The sequence below is a fragment of the Megalobrama amblycephala genome, linkage group LG21 (assembly GCF_018812025.1).
Source record: "Megalobrama amblycephala isolate DHTTF-2021 linkage group LG21, ASM1881202v1, whole genome shotgun sequence".
Taxonomy (NCBI): domain Eukaryota; kingdom Metazoa; phylum Chordata; class Actinopteri; order Cypriniformes; family Xenocyprididae; genus Megalobrama; species Megalobrama amblycephala.
The window spans coordinates 11,192,672-11,214,320 of NC_063064.1; the positions used below are offsets into that span (position 1 = coordinate 11,192,672).

General features: G+C 38.2%; 1 protein-coding gene across 1 annotated transcript in view; it reads left to right on the forward strand.

Annotated features, from left to right (window-relative positions):
• LOC125256188 (inactive N-acetylated-alpha-linked acidic dipeptidase-like protein 2) overlaps positions 1 to 21,649 on the forward strand; it is a 386,031-nt gene that overhangs the window by 183,522 nt on the left and 180,860 nt on the right. The window contains 1 exon segment of the mRNA XM_048171943.1: positions 16,740 to 17,001. Within this exon segment, the coding sequence (XP_048027900.1) occupies positions 16,740 to 17,001 (262 nt within the window).

The following is a 21,649-nucleotide window of genomic DNA, read 5'->3' on the forward strand; positions in this document are numbered from 1 at the left end:
AACCATCGTGGAACCTTACAAGTGATTTATTTGGAATGTTAAAGGGAGAAACAAACTGCACTGGAAACTTGATTCACAGTTGATTTTTAAACTACTAAAAGTGTGGTAATATTAACCGTTGCTTGGCAAAGTAATTTCAATAGGAATCAATAGAATTTCAATAGACGCTATCCAGAGTTTTGCATGATGGAAAAAGTTTCCCCACACAGATTTCATGTTTAAGTTGATCACATGAATTTGCTGTGTTGATAAACAGAAATCTGTTTGGTTTCAGTGACTTGTGGGTTGATAATAGACAACGCCTGCATTTTGTTGAAATTTCAAACTGCTTTCTGGGATTGCCTTCTTCAAGTATACATGGGATGCTTAGAATAAAGACTTTGGCTTAAAGCTGCAGTCCATAAGATTTGCCTCTTCGTCGCCATCTCTCTTTGAAACCTGCAATTGCAGTTATTTGCGTAATTATCATATTTTTTTTTAAAGATTTATTTTTGGCATTTTTGCCTTTATTATGATAGGACAGTGATTAGACAGGAAGAGAGAGAGGGGGGACAGGATCGGGAAAGGACCAGGAGCCGGGACTCGAACTCGGGTCGCCCGAAGTGCATTGGCGCTACATGTCGGCGCGCTTGTCCATGAGGCCATAGGCGCCACAGGATTTATCATCTTCAAGTGGGTTGTGCATCGGCACGTCTCCTCAGCGCGGATGAATCTAATGTTTTGAGAAGAATGTGTGGCTGTCAGCCACCGCACCAATGGATACTATACTTCAGAATTACAGATTGTAGTCTTGGAAGTATGACCAAAATAATAATTTTCAGCAGAAAATGTCATTTGAACAAGTAAGTAAAAAATCTGCCTCCTTTGTTCTGACCAATTGAGAGAAAAAAACAAAACAAAAAACACTGGCTGGTTAAGTACTTGCTCAAAAATTGATTTTGGATCATTTTTAACCAAAAAAAGTTATGGACTGCAGCTTTAAACAAGGTATATTGGTACTATTTGGATAAGCCTCTGTCAGGAGTATGTACTGCCTTAAATGTTGCCTATGTTTTGGGACAGAGAAATTGTGTCCATAACTAACTGTAGTGAACCCTCTCTTCTATTCCCTATATCTCTGCATCTGGGCTACACAGTTGCTTTTCGTAGCCCTGGGTTTTAATTGCTTCCCCCCTGATGATGACATTGATTAATCCTCTGCAATGCTGGAGCAGGTTCCCAGAGGGTTCTGAGCAATTGTAGTGTGCCGCAAACCCAGCCAAATGAGTTCCTTTAAAATGATGAAGAGATTAGCACACAGTATCTGGAACTAATAGAGGCGTTTGAGCATAAGAAAACAAATACAAAACAAATTCTATATGAAATGCACATTTATCAAGAAAGTGTGTTTCTTTTAATAGAGCAAAGTGCATTACCTTTTGTTTATGCTTTTAATTAAATAATAATACATCTTAATAAACATTATAGGAATACAATTTTTTTTCTCTATTTCAGAGCGGTGAACTAGGGTAAGGTCTAGATTATATATTTACATTTGCTGCTAACAAGGTTAAGTTTAGTGTCTCCTCATGCCCACAAACCACCCACAGTTGTTTATTAATCATTAAAACTGCAAACAAAACTGGCATTCACTATCCAAAAATCTAAAGTTTCAGTCCAGTTGAGTGGTTTCCACACAATTTGCTGGCACTCAGGGAGCACCAGTGGAGTCGTGTTTACAACATACCAGTTTGAAACAACAAGCCCTTTTGATTTAGAAATAATCAGTGGATTTGCCAGATTAGTAGTATCAGTTCTTGGAAAGATATTCAAAGTTTTGTTTGAGGCATTAAGCAGCAACCATAATGTGCAATAATGTCTGTGTTCTGAGTTATGTCTGTGAGATAATATTTTGAATGGCCATAAATTCAGACCACAAATTCTACAAATAAACATGTTGGGTTTTTATACTATGCTTAACCTTGGGTAACATTTAACATACATTATAAACACAGATCAACACACATACATAGAGCACATCATGGTCAACGGAAACTCAAATGTGCTTGAACCAACTTCATTGGTTATTATGTCTCAAGCAAACCTGTTTGAACTTTCGTTTACCATTGATTGATTCATTGATAGATTCATTAATTCATTGATTCATTGATTGAATATCGGCCAGAATTTTAATATCAGTGTATCCCTACAAAGAATCATTCATGTGTATGTCAACAAGACATACAAGAGATTTGAATTACATCTTCAAATGTCTCTTTAACCCTAATTTCACATTCCATCAGGGTTCAGAATCCTGGCCCACTGTTTTCTGTACTCACATTTAATAATCTTCAGCCTTTCCTACAGAGACTGAATGACCACAGACACACACTCACAGTGTAGAGTTTAAATGGAGTGTCACTTCCACACTTTAAGGCCCTTGGGAAGACCAGCTGTGAGTTCAGGGAGAAAAGACCTCTCCATCCTCCAGCTGCCCTCAGAATCTCAAGTGTTCAAGTCCCTTTCCTTCTCTGCCAGTCTCAGTAAAATCCAGTTCTGCTCTAAGTCAGTTCTTTGCAAATAATATTTCACTTATCTCAAAGACCGCCAATGTGTGTTGGGAGTGATAACGGTGACCTCTTACACTGAAAGTTCCTCACCTGGTCGTCTGATCTCCACCGCCATTTTGTGTTTACGCTGTACCGCATCGCCGCTCCACTGTTTGGCCCTTTGAAGTGCTAATAGTCTCACAAATCCCCTTTGCATTCATTGATCCATAATGCATTCTCTGTTACACACACCGGGTTTAATGTGGCACTTGGTGCTAATGTGGCAGAATGCAGGAAAGTGAGGACAATTACTGCATATTTGCAGTGGAGACCTGTACTTAAGCTTAGAAAAGAGAAAAAAATGAGATGGTGGCAAAGAAAGGGAGGGTTAGCAGGAGTTCTGGGAAAGAGGGAAAGAGGGTTGTCAGAGGCTCAGATACATTGCTGAGCCGAGGTTGTGTGTTTATGGTTGGGTCCCCAGGGCATTGCACACAGGGCTATGGTTTTGAGACCATCAATCACCCATGCACACACACACACACACACACACACTTAAACACACACGCACACCCACTTCTACCACATTAACATGCTGTGGGAGCCTATAGAGGCATCAACATGCACCAGTCGTGACTCCTCTTACCACAGTCAATTTTCAGTGTTTCCTTTCATTTTGTTTGCGCAATTAAGACATAATCATAACATTAATACAAACCTTTTTTCTTATTAACTCTACAATCGATCACACTGCTTATTCCCAAGAAAATACTCATGATTAAGAATGTGCAAAATGATTTATAACATTGTTTGCAAGTCTATGCATTGGATTCTCATCAGCACTTAAGCTCTCTGAGGGTTTGATGGTGTAATATTCTGTGCATGTGGCGCATTCATGGATTTCATGATGATGAAGTTTGTTATAGTTCTCAATGGCACACTTCTGATAACCTTTTTATAATTTATGACTGTTATTAAAGGAAGTATACCATGTACCATAGTAACTTAGAAATAACTTAATTTTCTGTGTGAAGCCATTGAAACGTAAGCCTGCTGTTGAAGATATGAGCTTGGATAAATGTTTTTTTTTTTTTTTTTCATTTATTTTGTCCTCCTTTGCCCCTTCTATCCCCTTGTGTGCAGTACAGTACAGTTCTCTGTGATTAGTGGCTGAAACTACTGCAAAGTTGCTCCAAAATTAAGCCAATTACAGCATTCTTATAAAGATGAATGAAGATGTAGGAAGGGCCGAATGGGACCCACTGTGGAGGGAGCTTTTGCTCATGAACAATTGATTTATAATAGTAATTAGAGGCCCAAAAGTTTTGCTGGTTTGACGGTTGTTTTATTGATCTGAGCTGTGCCAGATATCTGTTCTAAGAAAAGAAACGAACGATTAAGCTCTAAACGTTTGCCTGGATGGTGTAAAAGACATATGTTTTAGTCTTTTTCATTTATGTATTCAGAACTGTGTATATTGTCACATGTAGGCCTAATAGCAATGATTTCATGGAAAAAACTAATATACTATATATATATATGAAGATGAAGCATTCTTCATATATATATATATATATATATATATATATATATATATATATATATATATATATATATATATATATATATATATGAAGAATGCTTCATCTTTTTATGTCCATATTATGAAAGTCAATGGGGTCCAAAACTTTCAAGCTCCAAAAGAAACTTAAAAGTAGCAATATCAAATTGTATGATGAACAGATCAAAATGTACGCCTTCACGCACTCTCAAATCGAATCATTGATCAATGAATCCATTCAAAAATCAGATATGACGACATGGTCATTAAACAACCAAGTTCAAACCTCAGTGGTTCTTGTTTACGTTTGATAAAAGTTATGTTACTGACTTGCATATTATGGACAAAAACATACATTCTTCAAAAATATTTTCTTGATGCCAATGATGTCCATGACTTTTGGCTCCAGACCCATGTTCAGATTTTGAGGTTTGTTTTTCTACTCTGTCACCTATACAATTACATGACCTCTTGTATTTCTAACTATAGTTTCTTGTTTTTACTTTAATGAACAGATAATAAAACGGTGTGATATATAATATAAATATATACTATATAATGTTCTATGTCTCAAAAGATGGTTTATACCTTTCCATTATCCACTCTTACTGTTGGTGTTATAGATGGCCGGACTCAAAATGTTACGGCTGTACCGCTACTGAAGGACACTGGCCTGGTTTTACTAGCCAGTATACTGAGACAGAATTGCCTTGATTCAAAAGCTTCCATGAGAGTTTCTCAGTGTCGAACTGTAAGAAAAGGCTTTAATTTCTTGGCTATAGGTCATGACCAAAAAAAAAAAAAAAAAAAAAAAAACAATTGGAGGAACAGGTTTTTTTTTTGATAATCGAAAAAAATCTGTCAGTTATTCCATTCAAACAATATGCAACTTTGTTTTTTATTTTATACACACAGTATTGGTGTACCCCAGGGGTAGGCAAGTCCGGTCCTAGAGAGCCGCTGTCCTGCAGAGTTTAGCTCCAACCCTGAAAAAACCCTCACCTGCCTTTAGCCTTAGTAATCCCGAAGAGCTTTGATTAGCTTGTTCAGGTGTATTTGATTAAGGTTGGAGCTAAACTCTGCAGGACAGCGGCTCTCTAGGACTGAACTTGCCTACCCCTGGTGTACCCCAATACTTTTGTACATTTGTCCATGAGGGCAGTAAGATTTCAATTTTATTCTTTTAACACTCAGGGGTCGGGAAACACGCCGGCATGTTTTGCTGGATTTTCTTCACATAGTAGCAAAATCGACTTAAAATACATTTTTTGTCATACAGACAAAAGTAATACATCGATTGAAACTACAGAATGTCTACTTTTATTTGTGCACATTAACAGTAAAAACTAAATTTTGTGCTTTTTGCAAAAAAAAGAAAACTAGCATGATGCGTGATCTGCCATCTCTATCTGAATGAAGTCCATTCTGATGTTCCCTCAGAAAATGAACTGTAACTTAATGAAAACTTATCACACAAACATGAGACATATGTCCAAAGGAACGTTGAAAACGTCAAGTCAAATCGAAAACAAATAGTCTCTGTTTGTGTAATCTGTTTGAAAAGAGAGACATGTCAGTCGTTTGCGAGTCACCTCATTACCCACTTGCCATTCCTCAAAAATCTCTGACAAAAACATGTCACAGTTTCCACATTGTTTCAACATTGATAATAGTGTTTCTTGAGCACCAAATCAGCATATTAGAATGATTTCTGAAGGATCATGTGACACTGAAGATTGGAGTATTGGCTGCTGAAAATTCAGCTTTGCTGAAGTTACATTTAAATTAAAAGAGTTATTTTAAACTGTAATTATATTTCACAAAATCACTGAAAAAGAGACTTCCTTCAAAAACTTTTTAAAAATCTTACCTCCCCAAGCTTTTAAACGCTAGTGTATGTATGAATAAAATGTATGCTATGCATTTTAAAACTGATTTAAAATTTAGTAACATTTTTTAAAAAGTATGCTACTTTTTTTTTAAAGACGTGTTTTTGCTATGCGAATAAAACATTTGTTTTCGATCATTCTCATTATCGATTAGTTGTTTGGGCTCTATAAAAACAATATATGGGAGAAAGTGAGAGAACGAGACAAGAGTAAAGCTGTGAGCCAAAGCTCAGCCAAAGGGCAGAAGCTCCAGTAATCCCTGGATTAAGGTCTGAAACACCTCTTCCTTTCACACACTGGCTTGTCTGGATGCCAGTACAGACTGTTCTTTGAGCAACAGTGAGATCTGTGTGAAAGGACAGTGTCTCACTGAAAAACGATTGATTTGCCAAAAGGAGTTTGTTAAGGAGGCCAGGTAGTGTGAGGCTGTGAGGTGAGGAGGCCACTGTCTGAAACACTCTCACAGTGGCTTTGTGTTTTTCGCATGGCCTTGCTCTCATGTTCAGAACGTTAGATGTAATTTAAAGACACTTGTCGTTCAGCAGCTGTGTAATGGTGGTATTGGGTAGAAGAAGGTCAAAATAAGTCTATTAACCATCAACTGACAAGAGAGCGCTAAGTCTTTAAAGGAATGCCATTATACTGGTCACATTCAGACTTTTATCTTCTTACTTCACATCGTTCTTGCTCTTTATTTTTTCGTTTCTTGCGCGTCCTTTACTCAACATCTAATCTCCTTTTCTCTGTCTTTTTTATTGTTTGACTCCTTTATATTCTTGTTTGTGCTTGCGTTAAGCTGTCCCCTCTTACCAAGACGCTCCAGATGAATGAAGGCCGTAGGTTGATATAAGGAGGATTTACTAAGAATGAGTTCCGTCAACTGGTAGCACATTTATTTGCACATGCTGTTTTTGCTTCTGGTTCATTATTTTATAATTAAAATTATAAAAAGGATAGTTCTGGCCCTTGATTCTGATTGGTTGAGCCACGTTCTAAGCTGTTGTAAAACTCCTGAAAACATACAGCTGACTGCATTACATAAGTATCGCTGCGCCACTGAAAGTGTGTTGCGTCTGTGTTAGCAACCACTCTTAGCAACGTAAACATATGTTTGTTCTCTATTGATTTTGTTTATTGAAGCTTAATGCATTATGTAGGAGAGATTGTGAGAGAGATATCTAGTGACCAAGTGTATTACCTGTATTCAAATGTAGCATTTTCCTTCAGGTCAGTGCTATGTTCATAATAAAAAATCCATTTGAATGTCTGCTGTGATCTTGTCCTTTTAACATTTAATGGGTTTTCCTGTGCTCTGCTGACACTGACAGCGCTAGTCAAAGCATTTGTCATTTGCATCTTGTCCATGTTCACAACAAGTTTCAATATAAAAAATAAAAGTCTTTGCGACTAAGTGACTTGCTCATAAAGACAATCTTTGCCACCATCTAATGGCATAATAAATGTAACTTCTGTTGCTGTTCACGGTCAGGGACTTTTTTTTTTTTTTTTTTCCCAGCGGAAGGAAGCCTTTTAATGATTTTACTTCATGAAAGTTGCATTGATACATATTTTTTGGCTTTAATATTTGTATTGCGTGGTAACCATTTTATATAAAAGCAATAAGCCCTGTGAAGCCATGGTTTACAGTGAATTTATAACAGCTAAGGGGCATTGTTAAAACCCCCTTTGCTGTTATAAATTCACTGTAAACCACAGCATCTTGGGGCTTATTGCTTTATGAAATAATGCTGCAAAACACACACAAAATTAATGCAGTTTGCATATTTGCATTTATTTATTTAGATTATTTAATAAAATAATTGTAATTATTTAGTTATTATTTTATTTATTCATTCTTTATTTTTAAATAATATACTTATTCATCTTGTTCTTTTAGCTACTTTCTTGGAAAAGTTTCTTAAAGGTGCCCTAGATTCAAAAATTGAATTTACCTCGGCATAATTAAATCACAAGAGTTCAGTACATGGAAAAGATGTACTGAATGCCATTGTTTCACCATTGTTTCCTCCTCCTTATATAAATCTCATTTGTTTAAAAGACCTCCGAAGAACAGGCGAATCTCAACATAACACCGACTTTTACGTAACAGTCGGGGTGTACGCCCCCAGTATTTGCATATGCCAGCCCATGTTCCCAACATTATGAAAGGCATTAGAGGCAGAACGTCTGAATGTGCACAGCTGAATCAACAGACTAGGTAAGCAAGCAAGGACAATAGCAAAAAAATGGCAGATGGAGCAATAATAACTGACATGATTCATGATAACATGATATTTTTAGTGATATTTGTAAATTGTCTTTCTAAATGTTTCGTTAGCATGTTGCTAATGTACTGTTAAATATGGTTAAAGTTACCATCGTTTCTTACTGTATTCACGGAGACAAGAGCCGTCGCTATTTTCATTTTTAAACACTTGCAGTCTGTATAATGCATAAACACAACTTCATTCTTTAAAAATCTCTCCAATAGTGTAGCATTAGCCGTTAGCCACGGAGCACAGCCTCAAACTCATTCAGAATCAATGTAAACATCAAAATAAACACTGTACTTACGCAATTAGACATGCTGCATGACGAACACATTTTGTAAAGATCCATTTTGAGGGTTATATTAGCTGTTTGAAACTTTTTTTATGTTGTTTAAGGCAAGCGCGAGCTCTTGGGGCGTGGAGCACGAGATTTAAAGGGCCACACACCCTGAATCGGCTTATTTCTAATTATACCCCAAAATAGGCAGTTAAAAAATTAATTTAAAAAAATCTATGAGGTATTTTGAGCTGAAACTTCACAGACACATTCAGGGGACACCTTAGACTTATATTACATCTTTTTTTTTTAAAAGTTCTAGGGCACCTTTAAATAGTCATGGTGATTGTGTACATGTAACATTTATAAAGTACTTTACAAAAAAAAAAAAAAAACAGGGATTGCCAAATTGTTTTGTGAGCAAAGACATGCTGAACCAAAAATATATACTTAAAGAATCCCCTGAGATTTTAAGTTAAAGGGATAATTCACCCAAAAATGAAAATTTGATGTTTCTCTGCTTACCCCCAAGGCATCCAAGATGTAGGTGAGTTTGTTTCTTCAGTAGAACACAAATGATGATTTTTAACGCCAACCATTGCCGTCTGTCAGCCGTATAATGCGCGTCAATGGCAACACTATCTATAAGAGTAAAAAAAAACATGCACAGGCAAATGCAAATTCAACCCTGCGGCTCGTGATGACACATTGATGTCCTAAGACACGAAATGATCAGTTTGTGCAAGAAACGGAACAGTATTTATATCATTTTTTACCTCTAAATCTCACACTCACACTCTGAAGTATAAGCACGAGAGATCACTTCCATCATCAGAACGTGTTTTCTGACTTTACTAACCGGATGCTGAACGCAGTTGGACATAGTGGTGTTTTAGATGGTAAAAAAATGATATAAATACTGTTCAGTTTCTCGCACAAACCGAATCGTTTCATGTCTTAGGACATCAATATGTCGTCACGAGCTGCAGGGTTTAATTTGGATTTGTCTGTGCATGTTTTTTTTTTTTTTGACTCTTATAGATGGTGTTGCCATTGACACGCATTATACGACTGACAGTCCGCAACGGTTGGAGTTAAAAATCATCATTTGTGTTTTACTGAAGAAACACCTACATCTTGGATGCCCTGGGGGTAAGCAGATAAACATCAAATTTTCATTTTTGGGTGAACTATCCCTTTAATATTTCAATAAAATAAAAAAATAAAAATAAAATTGATCAAATGAATGCTGGTAAACACATAAAATATTTAATCTTATTTAAAGTTGTTTTATTTTGATTGTTTTTATATTCAAATTATTTATTTTAATTTAGCTTTTTTTATGATTTCATTAATTATTAGCTTTTCATCAGCTCACAAACCCCTGCAGTTCCCTTATGAACCTCCAAGGTTTTGCAAATACCACTTTGAGAAACCCTGCTTTATACAAAGGCACTGAATCCACAAATCCACAATACTTTGAGCCATTTTGTATTACTTGCACATTTCCTGTATACTGTTTGTAGTAAATGCAATCCATGAGTGCCTTTCTCAATGCTTTTGTTGACTGCAGAGGTAGTAAGAGGCAGTAGAATTAGGAGTAGGTGTTTTAAAAAACAATGACCTTAAAATGTGTATTCAGTTGTTGAATACTATACACTCCTAACTAAAAAATTGGTGTCCAATGTTTATTCATTTCACTCTCCTTTCATCCTACAGTGCTTTGTAGGCCTTGGTTGTAAGTTGTTAAACGCGTGTCTCAGACTCCCGGGGCTGCTAGCTACCCAGTTATATATCACTGCTTTCTTTAGGATGGATCCACTTGAAGAGAGGGAGTGATCACCGACGTACTTGAGCATCGCTTTGCATTACTGATGCAGATGTCTTCTCTGTATCAGAAATCCGTTCAGAGCCTCCAGCTTGCCAGAACAAACGTCTCTTTTATCTCCTTTCTAAGTTCAAGGAAAGTTCAGCATCTTTTGTTTTCCTCATAACTGCAGAAATTCAACAACAGTGCATTTTAAGAGTTGTTTAGATGTTATGCTTAATTTTTTGGTGTTTTACATGAGAGCTTGTGTTAAATGGATGTTGAAGAGTCATTGACCTAAATGCATTTGTAAATGTTGTTTGTGCATATTCATAGTATTGTAATGTTCATTTTTTTTATTTTGCTTTATAAAAAAATTTAATCTGTATATTCTTTTTTGTTTTCCTGACATGCCACATCTGCCGAATATTCCCAGCCACGGCAAACAAATTTGCATCACACAGTATCAAACATATTGATTGATTGATTGATTGATTGATTGATTGATTGATTGATTTTAATAGAATTTTGCCATTTGAAAGTTTGGGGTCAGTGCAATTTTTATTGTTTATAAAAGAAGTCTCTTATGGTCACCAAGGCTGCATTTATTTGATGGAATATATATATATATATATATATATATATATATATATATATATATATATATATATATATATATATATATATTTTTTTTTTTTTTTTTTTTTTTTTTTTTCAAGCTTATATATATATATATATTCCCCCTGCATCACCACTTTTAAAATGTTCCTTTGAAGGACAGAAGGGTCAGACATTTTCAATGGTGTGAAAGCTTCCACAGATATTTATCTATCTTTTTTCTTTGTTCACCTACCAGACTGCAGCCTCTTGAAGGACCCTGGGGGACAAAAAAAGCCAAGCACCTTTATATGGTCTGAGACTCAGTACCGCCACTATTATCATCCATAATAGCACCGCCACAGTTCAATAGCCATCCTGGCGGCACGCTAGCCTCACCCCAAGCAAAACCCAGGTGGCCACCTGCAGTCTTAGACAAGATACATCAGCTGTCAGTCCATCTCCACTCAACCGTATTTAATTAAAAAGGCTAGGGATTCATTCCTCTACTTATATTTGCTCAACATAAAGATTGAATCACTTGCACAAAAGCACAATTTAGAGGTATATTTCTAACAAAGGGAATTGTAGTAGTTTGACACCAGTTTATTCATTCTGATAGCAGAATTGCTTTGAAGCTTGGAGAAATAATGCCTCATCTGGCTGCTTTGTTGACAGGCTTCCTGTGTGGAAATGGCTGATTTTTGTTGCTTGACAGGAGAGCAGGGCTTCTCTCCTGATGTCTGTATTAGTCTCCATAACAGATGGTGCTGAGTTAAGGATCTGCCGTCGTGAGGGTTTGCAGACTTCTCTTGTTCCTAGCCAGCGGTGTCAGCCATGAGCCTGGATTGTGCAAGGTACTGACTGATCTTTTCTCCTGATTGGAAGAAGAAGCATCAGTCATTGGGTTGTGCTGTGAAGAGCATGAACAAACATTGCTCAGCAAGAGGTTGGATTTGGTCAAGCTGTGACCGGTAGGAGCAAAGCTTATCTTCACTGTCTTCTGATCTGATCTCTCCTGGGATTGGTCAGTGGAGAGGCAGTAGAGGATACGTCCTTATTATAAATGGACCCAGAGTTAACTGGTTTGATCTTTTATTGAAAATATTGAGTGAATGAGTAATGAGGTAATGTATGCCACCATGTGTTATGGATTCACTCATCTGATTTGTTTCACCTGTACTGCTTAAAAGATTAGTTCACTTTAAAATGAAAATTACCCCAAGCTTTACTCACCTTCAAGCCATCCATACATGACTTTCTTCATTCTGATGAAACACAATCAAAGTTATATTAATAAATATCTTGATGCATCCCAAGCTTTATAATGGCAGTGAAGGGAAACAATGAGTATGAAGCTCAAGAAAGTGCATCGATCCATCATGAACTCCACACGGCTCCGGGGGGTTAATAAAGGCCTTCTGAAGCAAAGCGATTTGTTTGTGTAAGAAAAATATTCACATTCAACAAGTTCTAAAGTAAAATATCTAGCTTCCTCCAGACCACCTTCCATATTCAACTTAGGAAGAAAGCATAACTGACAAAGTCGTAGGACGTAGTGTAAGCGTTTTCAACTGTCAGAGGCATTATACACTTTCTTCCTAAGTTGAATACGGAAGAGCTTGTTAAATATGGATAATTTTCTTACACAAATGCATCACTTCACTTCAGAAGGCCTTTATTAACCCCCGGAGCCATGTAGAGTATGTTTATAATTGGATGGATGCACTTTCTTGAGCTTCATACCCATTGTTTCCCATTCAATTGCCATTATAAAGCTTGATATAAGTCTGATTGTGTTCATAAGAAAGAAGAAAGTCAAATACACCTAGAATAGCTTGAGGGTGAGTAAAACTTGGGGTAATTTTTATTTTAAAGTGAACTAATCATTTAAAGGTGCAATGTGTAAAATTTGGGAGGAACTATTGATAGAAATGCAATATAATATACAACTATGTTTTCAGTGGTGCATAAAGACCTTACATAATGAACCGTTATGTTTTTATTAGCTTAGAATGAGTCATTTCTGTCTCATACACCGTGGGCCCCCCTCCATGTCAAGTCGTCATTTTGTGCCGGCATGTTTCTACAGTAGCCCTAAATGGACAAACACTCTACAGGGTGCATTTAATTACGATGTTGTTCTTCTTTGAAATCATTCGTTTTTGTAGAGGCAGCTTGCTTTGTCACTACGTTGAATATGCACGTAGTAGTAGTAGTAGTAGTAGTAGTCGTCGTCTGGTTTATTAGAAGCAGAGACCGTTCTTTGTTAGAAGTAAGAAGAAACCTCATTGCTTCACACAGGCTACTCTCTGCTCTCTCAGACAACGACATGTCGATCAGACGACCACCGTAGCTTCTCTGAAAGCAGGGGTGCGAGGGGTGTGCGCCGTTAGTTGCAGGTCGCAACCTCACTGCTAGATGCTGCTAAAATTTACACACTACACCTTTAAGTCAAGTGTTTTGCTATGCAAGTACATGCCGCACAAATTAATGTAAGGAAACTTGAAATGAATCCAGACAGAGTTTCCTTTGTTTTCAATATCTAAAGTACATCTAATAGGCTCACTCTGAAGAGTTTAAAGTAAACATTAAATACATTTTCCTTTCAGAGCTTTGCCACAAAGCAATCGTAATATGTTTCTGTTGATTTGGTTGATGGAATAAATGGTAGCCATGTAACTATGGCAATATAGATTTCTGGAAAACTTGGTTAGTTTTATGTTAACACTAATTAAAGTGTAGCTGTTCATTTTCTACATCAATTATAGTGGTTGCAAGGCAGTGCTATATTGATATTCCTCAATCATTCTGCTCTGGTTTGTTCTAAACCATTTTTTCCTGAGTATTACACTTCTGCAGTTAATTGAGCCTGAATCACTTACCATACAGACTGCATTCAAACATTTCTTCTCCATTTGAGAAATTTGTTCTGGGCCCATGGGTTATTAATGTTAATTAAAACTAAAATGATTAAATTATCTTTATTTTTATTCAAAGATCAAAGATAACACGTAATGCTTTAAGTTTTTAATTTCAAATAGAAATGCAATTAAACATGAATTGATGTATTTTATATATTATATTTCACCTAAATATGACAATTCTGTCATCATTTACTCACCCTTCATGTCGTTCCAACCCCGTAAGACTTTAGTTCATCTTCGAAACATATGTGAAGTTATTTTTAATGAAATCTGAGTGATTTTGTCCCTCCATTGACAGCTTTGCAACTACCACTTTGATGCTTCAAACAGTTCATGAAAGAGATCTTAAAACTAGTCCATATGAATTGAGCGGTTTAGTCCAAATTTTAGAATTTTTGAATAAAAGCCTACAATTAAATCTTATAATCATATAAAGCGATCAAGTCTCTTCAGAAAATTTGAACTAAACCACTCAATTTACTCCGATTTTCAGTAAAAATATCTTCATTTGTGTTCCGAAGGTCCGAAAGTTTGTGTTTGGAATGGCATGAGGGTCAGTAAATGATGACAGAATTTTCATTTTTGGGTGAACTAACCCTTTAATACTGTATGTATTCCTATTTTTTAACAAATGATCTGTTTTCATTTTTACATTAATTTGCAGATCATTTTTTTTATTTGAAAGGTATTGCAAAAGCTGTTAATGATAAAAGTAATTCTATACTGATCCCATTTTATTTAGCACCAATCCTAGACTTTTAAGTGTAGGCCCATTCTAATTCACCTCAAAGTGACATTTCTTTGTAATTTGTTTCGAACTAGTCACTCTAAAATTGGTCACACAATCATTTGAAGGAACGGTTCGTCCATAAGTAATGTCTTGGGTTACTATTTAAGTCTTGTGCCAGCTGTAGTGGGGGTGGAGGTTGGAGAAGCATTACCTGAGAGAGGTTAGGAATCATCCTCTCCACTCATGCAGAGCACGCTTTTAATTAGATTACCCAGGCACCCATGCACAGCCGTGAGGGATTGGACACACTCTGTCAGGTCATAGTGGCTCAATGTGGGGCTGGACTGCTTGTCCGCTCTCCTGAATCACTGCTTGAGTCTTGTGCTTGAGATGCTAGAAGAAAACTCGAAAAACTACTTGCTTCTGTAACGGAAAGTATTTTTGGACAGAAATTTGGAATTTAAAACTTTTCTGTCCACCCTGTCCATATGAAAGAACATTGTCTAGAGTTTATCTATGTCCTTTACTATGAAGCGTCTAGATGTTTAGATTACATGTCTGGTAGAATTTTGTTTTCCTTATGCATACAAGAAATTTACCATAAATCAGATGTTTGCCTTTATCTTTTGTCTGCTTTTATCTGGTTTTTGTTTTGTTTTGCTCTGTTTTGTTTTGTTTTGTTTTGTTTTGTTTTGTTTTGTTTTGTTTTGTTTTGGCTGGGGCATGAATAATTATGGTAATTTGATCTTTTGTCAGAAATATTTACATAAATTATTTGTTGATTTTGTTGTCAAGTTTAGTAGTTTGTTGAATTGTGATCCTGTGATCAGTTGTTTCATTGAGGTCTGTATGTGACCCTACAATATTTCATGTATGTTTCTCATATAAAACACTAGATGAATCTAGCAATATACTAATTTCCATTGTTTTTATGAATACATCTGAAATAATTGTTATTCAATAAGAAATAATATGTAAAATCTAAATAATAAATTGGTCAAAGTTCAGTCAAGAAATGTACTTAAGTAAATAAAGTTAGCTTAAAATAACATGCATACTGTTGCTTTCATTTGTAGATTCAATTGAATACCCCTTTTTTACACAGTGCACTTTGCAAATAAACAATACAAATACAAAACAGATTAGAATTTAATACAGCAGAATATTTGTTGTGCATATAAAACGTCTCTCAGCATGAAGCATACCAGCCACTGTTGATTTAGTGTGTACTTTTCATATTAGGCAGTACAAATATGACAGGATGTTCTTGTTTTCTTTTTGTGCTGTCAAAATTAGAACTGTTGTAGAAGATTTAACCTCTTTCACCTGAAAAAAGTAGTATAATGAGAGATCTGTTTGTCAGCAGAGAAGAGGAACGAACTGTCCCAGTTTGTGTTTAGGTTACGGATATTGTTATTGTCATGTGGCAATGATCAACGTCTGCAAATTCATCATAGAGGATAAAAAGGAAAAATGCAGTTGAATGATTTATAGTCTCGGGAGGCTCTTGGCTTACTTTTACACTTCAATTAATTTTGTTTTGAAGATTGAGAGAATGGGCAGGCCCGCTGTGTTTCTCCTATAAAATCACTGAGTGAGCTTTGGCATGCTGATGGGCTTGAGAGCTCTCAAAGTTTTCAAGTTACAAGATAACAATGTGTTTCTCTTTGTGCCTTCCACGTGCCGTGACGGGTAAGAAATAAGCGAAGCCGAGCTGCCAGAGCACCTTAGCAGCGCTTCATTTCTCACTCTCATGTTTAACCGTCTGTTGCTAATTTACTTTCTCTCCAGGCAATCCTTTTTTAATAGTGCATCCGTTTGTTCAGAAGACAATTGATTCACTGCACCGCCATATTCATCAGTTACATTAACTGAAGCTTGTCCAGAATATGAATTATGGAGGCCTTCTCTCCATTTCTGTCCCACATTTCTAGCTGCAGCTTCATGTCAATAGACCATGTAAATACCTTTGAGGAAAACAAATGTTAACCTAAAGTCAACAATGTGCTAATTACGCTAATGATAATGAGTTGTGCACATATTCATCAATGCTTTGTTAAATGTCTTCTTGTCGTTGGGGTTGTAAAGGGGTGCCTTTGCAAAATACTAGATACATTTATTGATGTTTCCTTCCTGTTGTGTCTGCTTTGACACAGGGACTTTGACAGCTTGTCTGATCTCACAGAAGAGTCCAAGGTCAAGTACATCGCTCAGCGGTGGGAGGAGCTCGGATTAAAACATGTCCAGGTGACTAATCACACGGCTCTTCTGAGCTATCCCGGACCCGCCCTCAGCACGATTGTCGATAAGATTGGAAACCAGTGTTACCTGCCCAGTGGAGAGAGGTGTGGCCAGCCATCCACATCCACGACTGAACCCTTTGCGTTTGCAGCCTACTCCGCTGTGGGAAGTCTAGTGGTGAGTTATTCAAGTATCTACTCAAGAGATCAATACCACACTCACGTTTGTACTAGAAATATCAGATGAGTTGACAACTTAGAATTAAAAACATTATAATATGATAATTGTAACATTTAGTCCAAGAAGGAAGATAATGATCACAGGATACGATAGAAATAGCATTTACTGGTGATAAACATAGAGAAGGCTTATATCCAACAACATAACTCCTTACACCAACAATGACTGACCGTGAACTGAGAACAGACAGGAACTTAAATACACAGATGATGACTGATAAACGGAAACAGCTGACAAGACTTAACTAATTATAAACCATGGTGGTTAATGAGAACTAATACAGACAATACAGAAGGTAAACTAAACAGAACATACACGTGACATAACGCCCCCCTCAGAAAGGCACGTCCTCGCACCGTGACAGAAACAGTACATGATGAGGAAAGAGGGCGGATGCTTCGGTGAAGGGCATGGAGCTGGTGACGGGCAGCAGCCTGGGGTAGTTGGCCACGGGCACCATGGTGGTGTCGACGAGGAGCCAGGGTCGAGTCCTGACTGCAGAGGCGGACTGAACCCTGAGACCGATCGGCGGAGGCGGAACCATGGTGAGTGGCTGAACCGGCGGAACATCGCGGCTGACAGACCTGGACGACATTGCAGGCCTGGAAGGCTGGTACTGAGCTGCTGACTCACGGGACAGAGGTGGTGATGATGACTCGGATGATCAGGGCAACACTGGAGTGAGCGAGGATGACGGGAGGTCGTAGGGAGGGAGGAGCCCGATGACGGCGTAGGGGTGCAGGATGCAGACGTAGCTGAAACCCTGGAAGTCCATGGTGGAAGCTGGGCGTTGACTGCCGGAGGCCGCTGGAGTGACGAGGGAGCCCAGCAGAGTCTCCGGGCAGACAGGCAGAGGAGGCGATGGTGACGGGCTGACAGGTCGAGGTGAAGATGTGGGCTCTTGGAGGCCTGAAGTGGAGGTGGGGACTCGGCCTCAAGCCAAGCTGGTGAAGGTGAAGCCTGAGGCGAGGAAGATGAGCTGCACGGAGTGAGCGGCGGGGACAGAGCCGCTTGATAGAATTTAGATGTTAGATGTTGTGTTTAGGTTACCTAAAAGTTATTTTGTACTGTTAAAAAAAGAAGTGAAATGTACTCTACTGTTCAAAAATTTGAGGTCAGTAAGATTTTTTTTTATTATTCGGCAAGGATGCAAAAAAAAATAAAAAAAAATTGTCAGTAATGGCATTTATAATGTTACCAAAAAAAAAAAAAAAAAAAAAAAATATATATATATATATATATATATATATATATATATATATATATATATATAAAGATTTAGTCCATCAAAGAATCCTGTAAATAAGTATATAAATAAATAATAATAATAATAATAATAATAATAATAATATAATAAAATATATCATGGTTTCCACAAAAACAACTGTTTTGAACATTGATGTTTTCTGAAGAATCATATGACACTGAAGAATGAAGTAATGGCTGCTGAAATTTCAGCTTTGCCATCACAGGGGGAAAAAATGTGTGTAATTTTTATGTATATATATATATATATATAAACAATTTAAAAATATATATTTTAATTGGTAATATTTCACAATATTACAGTTTTTAATGTACCTTTTGATCAAATAAATTCAAACTGAGAATAAAAGCAGTGTACGTTTTAGTGACCTAAGCTTGTTCCTGTTTCTTAATTATTTTTAACCCAATTTTACCCAATGAAAATGATGGCAAAAAAAGTCAAAGCATCAAGTTTTGCAAGTTTGCAACACATGGACTGGAACAGAATATGTGAATGGAACAAGAGCAATATTTACGCTTAAAGAACTCACTCCTTTTCCATTCCTGGTTTTCCATTTCCCGCCCAATGGTGAGTGAAATCCTGATCCAAGTGATCACCCAACCACCCCACACTACAAGTGAAACTTCACATTTTTGCTCCTCACTCCTCAAAAATAATAAATAAACAAATAAATAAAAATTCCTGCTCTGCTTCGTTTCACTTCACACTACTCACCGTCTTGTTTGATCTCAGTTCATGTTTTGCTCGAGTTGGACTTTGTGTTTAGCTCTGTTCCCAGTTCAGTTTAAAGTGTTAATTCATCTGTTGCCATGGCTTTTGATTTGCCCTCATGTGTTACACCTGTGTCTAGTTAATTTTCTCGTTTAGTCCCAGTGTTTTCCTGTGTGTTTATAGCCCTCATTTTCATTTGTTCTTTGTCCGTGATTGTCAATGTATGCTGCAACCAATCGTAACATCGATATGCTCTGGTCTGAAACACCAAAGAAATAAATATCAGTTATAATAAATATCAGCACTTATAGAATGCCTCTCAGACAATAAAATTAAATGACTTGAACTAAGGGGCCATTTACACAACACCTTTTTCAACTAAAAATGGTAAACTTTTTATGCGTTTTGGCTTTTCATTTAAGCCAAGTTTACAATACAGGACAGGACAGGTCGGCAGATCGCTGTGCTGTTCAGACTACATGATTTGCTGTGGAGTCTTGAAGTCATGGTGGTGTTCACACTACGTGACACTACGTAAATGATCCACAACAGGGGGTTACACCCTACACGAGTTGACGACAACTGTCACCCAACGACTTTATTTGAAAATAGATGTTAGGAGGAAATTAGATTAAATTTTGAATTAAATGTAATTAAAATTAAAATAACCCTTTTACACATAAGTTTAAAACATTCTGGCTGACCTCCCAGAGTTAAGGCGACTGTTATGACAGATGTATTGCTTTTCTCACCATGTCATCAACTATCTGGTATTCCGATTCTCAAATATGTCCAAGTGAGTGTTTTGTCATTTAAAAACCTATGTAATGACCTTGATCTTAATAAATAACGTGAATTCATCCATTTGTCCTGAAATACATGTGGCCGGTGAACAATAGAATGAGTGAGCTTTAGAGTTACTTACACAATGTGTATCTGATATGAATAAACGTTGGCAAATTGATTGTTATTGCTGCTTCCTTAGACATAAGTGTATATTTCATTGGCTGTAGCTCATTGACACGACACCACAGGATATCGAGTCGGCTGACAGCTTCAGATATTTAGCATGCTAGATATTTGTCTGCCGTCTGTTAGGTGTCGACGATGTGTCAGCGAGCCTCTTTGATGCGTTGAGTAGTTCACACATAAAGATTGGCGAGTGTAACAGAGGCCAGCTAGTAGTCGCTGTGCGAGTAAACTTCACTCCTCCGAACTCAAGAGATGCTTTAGCGACTGACGCTAGAGGTTGCAGCCTTTAGCCTCCTCGTTGGAGCGTCCGACTCCCACCCCGGAGACCCAGGTTCGAGGCCCGCGCAGAGCGGGCGAGTAGGACTTGGGTAGAGGGGTTACATTGGTGCCGTGACCCGGATGGGAGTGAGGTTTAGGAGGGTGAGTGTTACGGAGGCCAGCTAGTAGTTACTGTGCGAGTAAACCTCACTCCTCTGATCTCAAGAGATGCTCTAGCGACTGACATTAGAGGTTGCAGCCTTTAGCCTCGTCGTTGGAGCGTCCGACTCCCACCCCAGAGACCCAGGTTCGAGGCCCGCGCAGAGCGGGCGAGTAGGACCTGGGTAGAGGGGTTACATTGGTGCCGTGACCCGGATGGGAGTGAGGTTTAGGAGGGTGAGTGTTACGGAGGCCAGCTAGTAGTTACTGTGCGAGTAAACCTCACTCCTCTGATCTCAAGAGATGCTCTAGCGACTGACATTAGAGGTTGCAGCCTTTAGCCTCCTCGTTGGAGCGTCCGACTCCCACCCCAGAGACCCAGGTTCGAGGCCCGCGCAGAGCGGGCGAGTAGGACCTGGGTAGAGGGGTTACATTGGTGCCGTGACCCGGATGGGAGTGAGGTTTTAGGAGGGTGAGTGTTATGGAGGCCAGCTAGTAGTTGCTGTGCGAGTAAACCTCACTCCTCTGATCTCAAGAGATGCTCTAGCGACTGACATTAGAGGTTGCAGCCTTTAGCCTCTTCGTTGGAGCGTTCTACTCCCACGCCGGAGACCCAGGTTTGAGGCCCGCACAGAGTGGGCGAGTAGGACTTGGGTAGAGGGGTTACATTGGTGCCGTGACCCGGATGGGAGTGAGGTTTAGGAGGGTGAGTGTTACGGAGGCCAGCTAGTAGTTACTGTGCGAGTAAACCTCACTCCTCTGATCTCAAGAGATGCTCTAGCGACTGACATTAGAGGTTGCAGCCTTTAGACTCCTCGTTGGAGCGTCCGACTCCCACCCCAGAGACCCAGGTTCGAGGCCCGCACAGAACGGGGCGAGTAGGACCTCGGTAGAGGGGTTACATTGGTGCCGTAACCTGGATGGGAGTGAGGTTTAGGGGGGTGAGTGTTACAGAGGCCAGCTAGTAGTCGCTGTATGAGTAAACCTCACTCCTCTGATCTCAAGAGATGCTCTAGTGACTGACATTAGAGGTTGCAGCCTTTAGCCTCTTCGTTGGAGCGTCCTACTCCCACGCCGGAGACCCAGGTTCGAGGCCCGCGAGCACCGATCACGAGCACCGATCACTTGCTTATTTTCCCCTGATCACAGCCCGACCTGTCGGCGAGCTCGTTAACCTGCAAATCGGGCTTAAATTGAACTTTAAATCCTGTAGTGTAA